Source organism: Cynara cardunculus (genome assembly GCF_001531365.2).
Source record: "Cynara cardunculus var. scolymus isolate 2C chromosome LG 17, CcrdV1, whole genome shotgun sequence".
NCBI classification, from domain to species: Eukaryota; Viridiplantae; Streptophyta; class Magnoliopsida; order Asterales; family Asteraceae; genus Cynara; species Cynara cardunculus.
Genome location: NC_037544.1, coordinates 31431886 through 31445052, shown reverse-complemented (window position 1 = coordinate 31445052; position 13167 = coordinate 31431886). Strand labels below are relative to the sequence as shown.

General features: G+C 34.0%; 1 protein-coding gene, 1 long non-coding RNA gene and 1 pseudogene across 4 annotated transcripts; 1 reads left to right on the top strand and 2 right to left on the bottom strand.

Annotated features, from left to right (window-relative positions):
• Window positions 1-3248: 3248 nt before the first annotated feature.
• Window positions 3249-6866, top strand: LOC112501171 (putative 2-succinyl-6-hydroxy-2,4-cyclohexadiene-1-carboxylate synthase). The gene is made up of 5 exons (XM_025104847.1): window positions 3249-3467; window positions 3547-3957; window positions 4998-5093; window positions 5732-5799; window positions 6749-6866. Exons 1-5 carry the CDS (start codon window positions 3249-3251, stop codon window positions 6858-6860), a joined length of 906 nt encoding a protein of 301 aa, XP_024960615.1. The 3' UTR covers window positions 6861-6866.
• Window positions 6867-8825: 1959 nt separating this feature from the next.
• Window positions 8826-11833, bottom strand: LOC112500829. 3 transcript variants are annotated; one of them, XR_003067376.1, is made up of 4 exons: window positions 11464-11833; window positions 11077-11346; window positions 10472-10819; window positions 8826-9258 (listed from the first exon to the last, which is right to left on the bottom strand). It is a non-coding gene; the product is annotated as an uncharacterized LOC112500829 (long non-coding RNA). The 3 variants fall into 3 exon arrangements; XR_003067377.1 differs by lacking the exon at window positions 8826-9258 and having other exon boundaries at window positions 10378-10585; window positions 10685-10819; XR_003067375.1 differs by lacking the exon at window positions 8826-9258 and having other exon boundaries at window positions 10378-10819.
• Window positions 11739-11833, bottom strand: LOC112501323 (annotated as a pseudogene).
• Window positions 11834-13167: the final 1334 nt, after the last annotated feature.

Sequence of the window (13167 nt, the reverse complement as noted above, 5' to 3'; positions counted from 1 at the left end):
ATTTGTAGTATGTAATCGTTAAACTTTGAACCTTTACAATTATAGTATGTAATCGTTAAACTTTCAACATTTATTATTAGTCTATTATGGTTTGTAATCGTTAAACAATATTTGTAACCATTATTCCGTATAATTTGTATTCTTGTTTATTTATTAGTGTTTTGACAATGTTTTATTTTTTATTTATAAATACCAAAATTTTAATATTTTAGGAAGCGGGTACTCGGAACCGGTTCCCGACGGTTCCGGTTTCGGTTCCAAAAATTCAATAACCGCTCTAACCGGTTCATATTCCGGTTCCAATATCTCAAGAACCGCTAGTTCCGGTTCCTATCAAATAAAACGGGTACCCGCCTATGCTCACCCCTAATGTCATATATAATGTATCAAATGCACCCAAAACGTTGTTGTTTACATGTTTTACTAGGTTATCAAATGTGTATAAACCATGATCATAATTTACCAAACTGCCCTTAATTTATGTCAACATGTTTGGCCGAACGAAGGTATAATTGTTGGTCTTATTTTATTTTGTCATGCATGATAAGAAAATGAAAACATCGTTACTATATTTTTTTTCGTTCTTTTCAAAATAAAATCATTATATTAAGGGGTCGTTTACCAAATACTTACTCGGGTAAGTGCTTACCAAGTCACATTACCTCACCGGACGAATATGGTAAAGACCAAGAATCTTACTCATAAAGAGCGAAACAAATACCAAGAGTCTTACCCGGTAAGTGAGGGCGACGACTCTTACCACGGTTCGTTGTTGCATGCGATGTCGTTTTGATGGACTAAAATCTTACTCAGTAAGTAAATAACAATGTTAAATTTTATTGATAAACATTTACCGGATAAGTATTTAGTAAACGGCCCTTAATTTTCTTTTGAAACTTAAAAAAACCCACTAAAAAACGTTACATATTTTATAAGCAAAAGCAGAAGAGAGTTGTAGGATTGTTTGGTAGGATTAGAATGTTCTCCATCCTTTGTGGGGCATGTAACAAACGATTTGAATATTATATTATATTAAATAAACCATTATATTTTAAAACCATTTCATTTATTAAACATTACATATAATAACTCTCGATATTGAAAGGAGAATTAAGAACTGTAAACAAAAATCCATTTTTATTTTTAATTCTAAATAAATTATAACAACAATTTGACTTATTAAATTATACTAAAAACAAAAAGTTTTATAAGCTTTATTGGGTGACCGTGATTGTTAATAGAGAGGGCAAAAAAAAAATTAAACAGTGGTACCATTTGACTATAAAAAAAATATAGGGTAAAAATTTCAAGCGGTGGTATCGTCTGACTATAAGAAACAAATATATGGAAAAAAAATTCAAACGATGGCACCATTTAATTAAAAAAAATGACACTAACATGATTCGAACTTGAGTCTGTGGTGGAATATAAGCCTTGCAAACCAACTCTACCAAATAAAACTTGTTCTCATTGGGGTTTCAAAATACATACAGTGACACACAACAAATTAATATGGCTGCACCTTTCACGAACTTAAAATTTTTTACCCTTCAACGGAGGAATAATACGGTGGCACGTGCCACCGTATGCACCACGATAGATCCGTCCATGTGTTTGAACTAATTTACGTGTACCGATTAATATTCATCGAGCGACCATAAATTGTCTGGAGTCATAGGAGATGAACCTAAGGGTTTTAGTAGCGTTATTTGGATTCAAACTTAAAAAATATGAGATGTCCCTTAAACCTTAACTGGTACGTCACAACGTAGATAGGTTTTTTTTTTCAAATTTTCTTGCGGATCTTCAATTTAGCAAGTCGAGTTCCGTCACCGCTTATAAACTTTTATTTTGTTAAGATATGAACTTCAAAGAATGCCGGAAATTTATTTTTATTTTTATTTTTTTGATTTCCGATTTATAATAATATTGTATATATACCCGCTGTATAATGATGAAGGCAAAAGATAAAGAACATGATTAGAATAAGATGCATAATAATCATTCAAGAGTAAATTATAGGTTTGGTCCCTGATGTTTGTAATCTATTTTAAAATTGGTCCTTTATGTTCATTTATTATAAAAAGAACCCTTTATATATGCAATTTGTCTTGCCTTGGTCCATCACACATCGTCCGTCTATCTCTCTGTCAAATACGAGGGTGGTTTTCATCTTTTAAATTTCTCTCCATTTTGATATTAAAATTTTATTGGTTTCTTTATTTTGTCTTTTTGCATTTTTTAACACCAATTAGACGATGATACGATGACATGTAATTCATAAATAAAATAAAAAATAAAAACTTTTTCTCCCTCCTCTAACTTCTTGGTGACGTGAAGACACCCGTATCACCTCCATCTTCAAGAATCTTTAGCGTCAACCTCTTGCATCACCGGTATCACCCCCTTCCATCTTCGACGTTAGCCCCTATATCTCTTGCCTCTAGAACATCTTCCACCACCCACCAACACCCTCCTCGTTTCCTACACCATTATTGGCATTACCCAATCTGTCAACCTCCTCCATCTCCTGTTAAAGCTTTATTTTAAATGTAAACAATAGAGATAGGGAGATGTTTACAGATAAGGAATACATATGGTAGAGTGAATTAGAAGCCATGGTGGCAATGTCGTAGGGTGGTCATGGAAACAACAACGAGGATAGGGTGTTGTGGTGCCTAGAGTTTAAGAGGTCGATGGAGTATTGGTGGGTAGAGTGTGTGGTGGATGTTTGGGGTGTGGAAACTGTGCCCGATTTGTGGTAGCAGTGGATCTTGGGGCGACAAAGATGGCGGGGATTAGAAATGAAACAGGTTTTCACGTCGTGGTGTAGAGGGTAGAGAGAAAGAGTGGGAGGTGGTGTTTAGTATAGATGGGGTTTCATGCTAGAAAGAAGGTCAAGAAAGGGTGATTGTTTGAACGAGATCGACTAGTCCTGATCATGTACATATTTGGACCTCCAAAGAGAATAGATGGACTTCAGTGCTAGTGTGTGAGGGAACAAAACTAGGCAAATTGCATACATAGAGGGTTCTTTTATAGTAAATAAAGATAAAGGACCAGTTTTGTATAAAATAGAAAACCTTAAGGACCAAATTTATAATTTGCTCATCATTCAAAGAACATTACAAAAAAGATAAACTGTTGTACCAAATTTTCACACCTCTTTCCATGCCCATTTTCAGAAGTAGCTTACCAAAAAAAACCTTCCTATTCACTTCCTCAGAATTCATTGCACACCCACAACAATGGTGACCTCATGCCTCAGCTTCGTCTCCTTGTACGGCTCCTTCATCCGCCGTTCCCTCACCGCCGCTGGACTCTCCTCCCAAATCCTCGACGTTGATGCCGACACCACAATCCACTTTTGGGGACCTAAACCACCCTCAAATGGTGACCATCGGAAATCGTCGCTGCTTTTACTTCACGGATTCGGTCCTCACGGCATTTGGCAGTGGCGGCTACAGGTCAGTATTCCCTAAGAAATGATGTCGTACGGTTTTTGTAGTTTAAAAAAGTTATTGAATCTATGTTATATAATTATAGGTGTCGTTTCTCGCGACTCACTTCGACGTCTACATCCCCGATCTAGTGTTCTTCGGAGAATCCATCTCGAATTCCTCCGAACGGTCGGAGATCTTCCAAGCAAGTGCCATTACGAAGCTGATGGAGAAGGTTGGGGTGAACAAGTACTCGGTGATTGGGACAAGCTACGGTGGTTTCGTGGCGTACAGAATGGCTGCGATGTGGCCGGAAAGGGTAGAGAAGGTGGTGATCTCAAGTTCAGGAGTTAACATGAGGCGGAGGGATAATCAGGAGCTGATGAAGAGGGCCAACTTGGAGACAATCGAAGAGCTAATGCTGCCAGAGACGGCTGGCCAGCTCCGGACGTTATTGCGTTTGGCTGTTTACAACGGTGGCTACATGCCGGATTTTTTTCTCAACGATTTCATTGACGTAAGTCTTCATTTCAATTTTAAAATGTTTTTGTCTTTTTCATGCTGCGCCATCAATATTGGCTCTTAATTGTTAATTATAATTTGTTGATTAAACAACAGAATTCATTTTGTTTGCAATTAATCATCCACTAATTAAATATTGATTATGATTCTTAATCTGTAGGAATGCTTTAAATTCTCTGCATTCTTGGCTTCAAAATTAAACCATTTATTAATTTAGGCGTCAACAATTAATTATTGTTCTTGTAAAAATATGTGAAGAACAATACATAATTGACAAAATCAACGGTTGTTAACAGATTGTATTGTAAAAAATATATTAAGATTAAGGGGCCGTTTACCAAACACTTCCCGGTAAGCGCTTACCGGTAAAATTTAACACTATCATTTACTTGTCGAATAAGATTTTAGTCCACCAAAATGACATCGTATGCAACAATTTACCTGGTAAGCACTTACCATGGTAAGAGTCGTCGTCTTCATTTACCGGGTAAGATTCTTGGTCCTTGTCTCGCTCTTACTGGGTAAGATTCTTGGTATTTTATCATATTCATCCGGTAAGGTAATGTGACTTGGTAAGCGCTTACTCGGGTAAGCGTTTGGTAAACAGCCCCTTAAGTTAACTGCTCTTCTTTATCTTATTTGATTATCTTTTTTTTTATTAACTTGGATATCCAACCTGTTATGCGAGTCGACTAATCCCCAGGCGACCACCTGCTTTGTAGATAGCCCGGAGCCACCGCATTTGAACCTCCATGGCCACAAGGGGATTTTTATTCCTCCTTGTATTTGAACCTGAGACTTCCTAGTACTTTTGATCTTTAGAGTCAAGCTCAAACCAATCAAGCACCACCCTTGTGGTTATTTGATTATCTTTTTGTCTTGTATTTATGGAAAAATAAGAACAGAAACATATCTAACAAAAATAAGGTTGGAAGATAAGATATGTACATGATTTCATTTTTGAATACAGTGAAGGTTTGGTTATATATTGAATTGTAAATATATAACTAAGAAAAAGTGTAATTTTGGGTGCAGAAATTGTATGGTGAAAACAGGAAGGAAAAGTTGGAATTGCTGAAAGGGCTGACACTTGGCCAAGATGACACCCCTACCATTTCCCCTCTTCAACAGGTTCTAATCTAACACTGTTAATCATTTGTTAATTTAATTGTAACAACTCTTCCTATATTCATACAAAATGGGATTTCTAAGTTTTTATAAATCTTGAATTATGTATTATCAATAACTTTAAGTTGGATTCGAAGTTATCGGACCAACCAGTTACTTTGGGGTCCCATATATTTTACACGGTATGTTTAGCCTCCGTTATAGGATGCATTAGAGTCTCACATTGGTTAAACTTGCACATCTTCTTCTCGATATATGTTGGAACCCTCTCGTCTTCTCAGTTTCTTTTCGGAGAATAAGGATTTTCATGTATCTTAGGGGCCGTTTACCAAACGCCTACCCGGATAAGCGCTTACTAAATCACATTTTCTTATCGGATGAATATGGGATGGACCAAGAAACTTACCCGGTAAGTAAACAATAGTATTAAATTTTACCGGTAAGCACTTACAGGGTAAGTGTTTGGTACGATTTTGCAATTATGATTGATTTATCCGGAGTTTTGTGACAAAATAACTATCGGAAATTGTTCAAACCTATTCGTTTTGAGGTACTTGTTAGCAACAAAAACAAACATGGTATTTGTGTTCACTTGATTTGAGTTTCTCGGTTACCCATTAATTTGATGTAAGTGAATGCAGGAAGTGTTGATCATATGGGGTGAACATGATAACCTCTTTTTGTTGGATATGGGAAAAGAGCTTAAAGAGTATGTCTTCCTTCCCATTGCTTATCCTAAAATGTTTTATGTATCTCATTATAATGACAATTACATATTTATAAACATACAAGTATAATAAACGTATCACCATATATATTACTTATAAACATAGTGATGTAGTGGGAGGTTTAAATAATAAGACCAAATATCGTGAAAAGGTAATAAGGGAATGTTCATATGTTCAATATCGAAAAAACTCATTTGAAGATGCATATGTGCACCCATATTAATAATTTGTAAGTTCGGTTCACATATGCATCTTCAAATAGATTTTTTTCGATGAATTCACTTATGAACCTTCTTTTATTTTATTCACACATTATTTAGCCTTTTAACTTAAACTGACCCCTAATCATATATATATATATATATAGAGAGAGAGAGAGAGAGAGAGAGAAAGAGAGAGAGAGAGAGAGAGAGTGAAAGTAAGGTTCACACGAGAATAGTCTCCAAACAAGGGAACGTGAAAACAAACAAATCTCATGTGATTTTACACTAAAATCACGTATAAGATCACATATGATTCATGCGACTTTGGCCTAGACTTGAGATCGCGGGTCAGGTCGCCCGCTCACCCTTATATTGACAGCGTTCCCTAATCACATGTAAAACCATATGTGATTCATATGATTTGGTTGTTTTCTTGTTATCTTATTTTGAACTTGTTCTGATTTTTGATCCTCCCCCCCTCTCTCTCTCTCTCTCTCTATATATATATATATATATTATATATGTCTTTTGGAGTCTATCCTCTGTTCCTCTCCAATAAAAACATGAAGATCAAAGTTATTTAAACTTATGATAAACAATTTTGTTTTTTTCTGATTCAACTAATACGACATCTAATTGTTAGCGAATTTTGTGAACCGTCAATGATTGTGGCATATACATACAGTTTTGTATATGTATATTGAAGTGTGATATTGTTGTGGTTTAGAATGTTGGGGAAGAATGCATCATTGGAGGTGATTAAGAAGGCAGGACATGTACCTCAGCTTGAACAGCCCAAGAACTTCAATACAATCCTCTACCATTTCTTGTGTGTCTAGCTCCTCATCATCTTACACCACCAACACACACACACACACACACACACACACATATATATATATATATATATATATTTACTGCTTTCTTCTTTTTTCTTTTTATCGAGCGTGATAGTTCAATCTGACGTTTGCTGGTTATCGATTTCAATTTTCTCGATGTTGTGACCCATTAGCGTGACTTCAATTATCAAGATTCCTTGAGTAAAAGCTATGTACTTGTTCTTTCTTTTTCTTTTTGTTGAATTGTTCTTGTATTCATAAAGTATTAATTTTCTCGGTAAAATAATAATATTACGTAATATTTTCTAAGTTTTATAGTATTCTAACCATTAGGCTCGTAGTGGAACGTTTAATCGAAGCCGATCAATGCATCCTGAAAAAGGTCAGGAGACCTTGTACCCGTTCGAAAGCTCATCTTAGAAAACAACTTAAAAGTTGTTTTTTTTACCAAGATCTATTTGAGATAAGATGATCTAATGTGAACAACATACAAAGAGTGAGTTGTTTATACAACCATTACTTAAGATTCAAGCAAAAGGTGTGCAAATACTGCTTATGGAAATTGACTAAACTAGCCATTTTGTACGAAAATGTTCACTTTTTAGCAACTTTTTCCCGTTTGAACCAAAATAGTCAAGATTTCGCAGGTGCTCATTTACAACTTGCAATTTATAAACAAAATATTATTCTTGTGGCTCATTTGCCAAGACAATTTTTTTTCCCGAGCCCTTGCTTCCATCCAACAAGCCATAACGCCAATTTCGCAAGTTGAACCCATCCTAATTATATTTAATTTGACTATTTTTTTTATCAACTTGAAAAAAGGTAAAATATGATCGAATATTATTCAAAATGGCTAGTTTCACCAATTTCCATGATGAATAATCAAATAAGCTTTTAAACCCATCAAGTTGATCAAACAAAAACAAACATGTCGTTTTCCTTAACCAAACCATGAAACTCTATTTTATTTAGGAGCACTTCAAATAAGGAACAAATATAAATAACCTACAACATTTCTAATTATGTTAAAAAAAATACCAATATTTTAGATATAAACCATCATATTCAGATATGTCCAATACGATTCCATTTTCATGATACAAATAACATTGTTTTGTATTCATTTAAAACAAAATACTGATCATACCCAACTATTAGACTTTCTGATGGTTCTTCGATCTATATTCTTTCCCTTCCTTTCGTAGTGGTTCAACATTATTTCTTGTCTTAGCCTTTATCAGTATCATACGACATTCATCCTGTTATAAAAGAACTTGTAATCTAATATCCCCATACTGCTTGACTCTAATTTTATTTATATATAAATAAACTTTATGAAAATATAACATACTTTTTATTAATTTCTGATTTAAAAAACCAATTTTATAACTTATCATTTAATGGACCTAGTGACCAAAATCAAGGACCAATAATGTTTTTAAAATAGAGTGAATTACGTTGATGGTCTTTGTGATTTGTTCAAATTTTTGGCTTTGGTTTTTAAAACAAACTTTCTACATTGATGGTCTCTACTTTTTCAATTTCATAACATTCAGGTTGTCTGGAGTTAACATCGTTAATTAGCAACTGTTGTGGAGAGCTAATCAATCGTTGGGCAAACTATAAAATGTAAATTGCTCTAAAATTTAATGTGATCAACATCTTCTTTTTAAAAACTTTCTAACCAAAAAATATTTTACATATCCATTAACAAATCAAATTTTTTAAATTAAAGTATATATCAAATAAAAATCTTTTTATTTATTTGAACACTATTAAATTGACAAAATGGTTTTTACATTAGAAAATGTCAAGTTTAGAAAAAACATAGAAAGTCGAGAGAAATTGGCATATGTTTTGGATTGGCATTAAAAAAGTGTAAGCAAAGTATTGAAAAAAAACATGGTTAATGTGAGATTATAAATATATAATCAAACTACAAAAACAAGAAAAAGCTTTCTTGTCCCACGCTGTCCCATTTTGTCGCGCCAAACGTGAAACAGTGAGTTCTTGTCAATGTCCCATGTCGTGTCGAACGTGGGACAGTGAGGTTTGTCCCGTCCATACTTGGACCATTTCTACTTGATACATGTTGGAACCTCTATTCCCTTATCAAAGACTCTTTTAGAGAGTAATCTAACGAGGTTCCACATTATCATAATATGAACTAAAAGTAAAAAATAAAATTATTGTTTGATTTGGAATGCAACTTGTGTTGGCAAATCCTGCAGGAAGTGTGACGGAAAAGCTACACCAATCGAACAGTTTGGAGTCGTTCGGATCGGATGGACTGTATCTCACAGTCAGTGAAGCTGTAGCCGACATCTCGTCGTCGTGGAAGGCTTAGCCGTGGACTGAAACTGACATTTGAATCGTTCTGCTTGCCTTTAAAGTGCTGTGTAAATGTCACAGAAAAACTGTTCTAAAAGAGAAGTAATTCGATCAAAATCAACAAATCATCGGCCAAGTTTTCAGTATAAGATGTTGCTGCCGTTAAAAATGACAAAAATAGATAAAAATGGTCACTCAAGTTTCGTACAGATCAGTTAAAACCGCAATTTGCTGATGAAAGGAGCGGGTCTCATCCCGGTTGGTGTGAGACGATGCTGAGGGACTGTTTAGTTGGTCTTCCATTAGGTTTAAATAAAACTTGGCTTTCTGCATAAAGCTCCCCCTAGTAAGCTTAATAAATAAGCCATTTTCTATACATTTTACCCCTATCAAACAGTCATGCATAGCTCCCAAATAAGTTGCGAGTCCCGTTAAGCTCATTAAGCTTCTAACAAAATAGGCCCCAAGTTTTCAGCCTTTCAATAGGTGTAAAAACCCGTCTCACATGGATAGAAAATTAGATTTCTCGGGTCCCTATAAGCTCAAAGTTGTGGGCTACAAATAAACACCATAGTTTTAAGTTGATTTAAAGGTTATTGGGTCAGCCTATCGGCTTTGTTGTCAAGGAATTTTATAAATGTTATCAAAGCTGATCCTTGTAACATCAGGATAGTCAAGCATCGGAATTAATGAGTCCTTGAACTCCCACTCCCCCGGGGAGGGGGGGGGGATTGAGCGTGACAGTAGGCGAACTAATTTACTATTTATGAAATATGATTATATTCACTTCTCCTTTAGTTACCTTGAACCCGAAAGCATGACCAGAATTGGGATGCACGACACATAGTCGATAATCTGGGCAACCACTATGTTTTCTTACGATAACAAACAATACTACGGCCATAAGGACAAATATTGCACAGGCCAAAAAGATGGGAAAAGGAAGGAAAGATCACACTTAGGCGCTGTTTGGTTGGTTTTTTATTATATACTGTATGGATAAAATTATATGTATGGATTAATCTATCTATATAGATTGACAAAGTTTTTGTTTAGGAGGGTTTTTTCATATAGATGGTAGGAGCGTGTTTTTCATTGGGAGGGGCAAGATTTGAAAAAAAAAACTTGGGTTTTTTGCATAAAGCTCCCCATTTGAAACTTACTAAATAAGTCACTTTCTATATCATTAAGCCACAACCAAACAATCATGTATAGCTGACTGAATACGCCGTGAGGCATCGTTAAACTCTTTAAACTTCTAACAAACAGAGCCTTACTTGTCAATAATGGTTGGAAGAAATCAACAGCATCAAGCTGATCATGGCTTCCACATCTTCTACGACGGCTTCAGATAGTTTTCAACCAGTGCTCTTCTATGAATAAGCCACTTTCTAGATTATTATAGTCACAACCAAAGAGTCATGTATAGCTGACTGAATAAGCCGCGAGTCTCATTGAACTCATCAAACTGCTAACGAACAAAGCCTTACTTTTCAATAATGGTTGGAAGAAATCAACAGCAACATGAAGCTGATCATGGCTTCCACATCTTTTATGACGACTTTGGATAGCATTCAACCAGTTATCATCGCCATTGCTTAGGATCATCCTTGTTACTATATTTTCTGTCACAAATCATCATAAACATCATAATTTGAGCCTTGGCCAGTGGCAAATAAATTGATCAGATTCACAAAATTGGCAAAACCATAATTTGCAATCAAATTCAGATAAGTTGTTCAAAATGCCCTGATTGAAATGCAAAGCGTACACAGATTTAAACTGAGAAATTGAAATTCTAAACACAATCATACATCTGCTCAATGCTTCATGTACACACAGATTCAACAGATGATTTGAAAACCAAAGTTTTGATGAATACCTTCTCAAAAAACGACCATGGCTGCCCCCATTGGTGTTTCATTGATTTCGATCCCTAATTCAGCATAAGGAGGCGATAATCAATCAAAAACAAATAAAAAAAGCTCTTAGAGATTGAAGTTCGAAACACAATCATATATCTGCTCAAATACACACAGATGCAAGATACATTTGAAAGCGAATTTTTAGATAGCTCCTCAAAATTCGCCAATGGCTGCTCCCTGGTGTTTCATTGATTTCGAGCCCTAATTCAGCATAAGGAGGCGATAATCTATCAAAACCAAATAAAAAAAGCTCTAAGAGGTTGAAGTTCGAAACACAATCATATAACTGCACATACACACACAGATGCAACAGATCGTTTGAAAGCGGAAGTTTTGATGGATACCTCCTCAAAATACGGCCATGGCTGCACACATTGATTTCGAGCCTTAATTGAGCATAAGGAGGCGATGAGCAACCAAAAGCAAATAAAAAGAGCTCAATAACCACAATGTAATAATGTCCTCAACCGATTCCACAGTCCGCCATCATTAAACGACCAGGAGAAGGTAGGGTTTTGGCAAAGAAGAAGAGAAAAAAATTTGGACCATTTCTCGATTTGTGCGTGTCATCCTTGCGCAGGGGCCATGCTAATCTTCTCTGTATCGTTCCAATTTTATTGGACCATTTCTCGATTTGTGCGTGTCATCCTTGCGCAGGGGCCATGCTAATCTTCTCTGTATCGTTCCAATTTTATCGGATGTCCCCGAAGGGACGATAACTGCTGCTGAGCTTCCCCATATAAAGCAGTCTGATGTCGTTCTTCTTGTCGGTGTGGGACTAATCGACTTCAAAACCAACTAAACCCATTGCCTCTTATTTTATATATTTAACAATCAAATTAATCACCTAAAATATGAATATTTTGTTTTTCATATTTTTTGTTTTTAATTAAATTTATTAATGAATTTTTAAACTGTTGATTTTTTATTAATCAAATACATAAGATAAATGGTTTAAATAATTTTTTTTATTTGATGATTAAATAAAAGAAAAATTACACCAAAATGGAACCAACTTTCACCTGATTCTTATTTTGAGGAACCAATTTTCAAAATCGTCATTTTGGGAAACCAACTTACACCTGATTCCTATTTTGAGGAACCAACTTGCAAAATAATTATAGGAAAAATAACTAAAATTCGTTTTTTTTTCAAAAATTAATACAATAAAATCCATTTTTCATTTCAAATCTCGTTTTTTTAAAATTCAAATATCAAATTGAAGATTTTTTTTTTAAAATAAAATCCAAATTACCACAATAAAAATTGTTTTTCACTAATGCAAAAAAAAATCAATTTAATAGAAAAAATTTAATTGACGCAATAAAAAATAAATATTAAATATCACATTCAAGATTTTGAATGTGACAATTTTTATTTCAAATACATATTATTTCATTGTTGATTTTGAATTTTCACTAATTTTAATATTATATCTGCCTAAGAAACAAATAAATGACAATAATAACAAGACTATAAATCCAAAAACATAAATTCATACAACATAACATCATGACTACACACATTTAATTGTACCAACAAAGATTTATTATTTCCTAATTCATATAAAAGATGGAGAAAAGCATATATAAAGAATCCTTGGTAATATTAACAAATTCATCAACAAAATACTCATCCTCTCTTATTTTGACAGATATCTGTACGTAAGATTATTATATGTACTAGTTTTGTGCATTGTATGTCGTGCGGTGACGATAATTTTTTTTAGAAAAAAAAATCAAATTGATATTGAAATATTGCAATATCAACGCATGCATATATCATTTTCTTTTATTAGTGTTACCGAATATATAAAAAAAATAAAATTTTCTTTTTTTTCATACAAAGTCTTTAATCTCGTTATCTGCATATAAAAACCAATTTATACCCAATAAAAAAACATCACTTTTTTTCATTACGTATTTTAAATATGATATTATATAAATAAATAAATAAATAAAACTTTAAACAAATTTAAATAATTTTAAGCATAATAAAACAAAGAACACATATCATATGATATATATATATATATATATATATATATA

Coding starts and splice junctions, on each gene's coding strand:
- LOC112501171 (XM_025104847.1), top strand. CDS start 3,249: ATGGTGACCTCATGCCTCAGCTTCGTCTCCTTGTACGGCTCCTTCATC. Junction 3,468..3,546: donor TTTGGCAGTGGCGGCTACAG/GTCAGTATTCCC, acceptor ATATAATTATAG/GTGTCGTTTCTCGCGACTCA. Junction 3,958..4,997: donor TTCTCAACGATTTCATTGAC/GTAAGTCTTCAT, acceptor TTTTGGGTGCAG/AAATTGTATGGTGAAAACAG.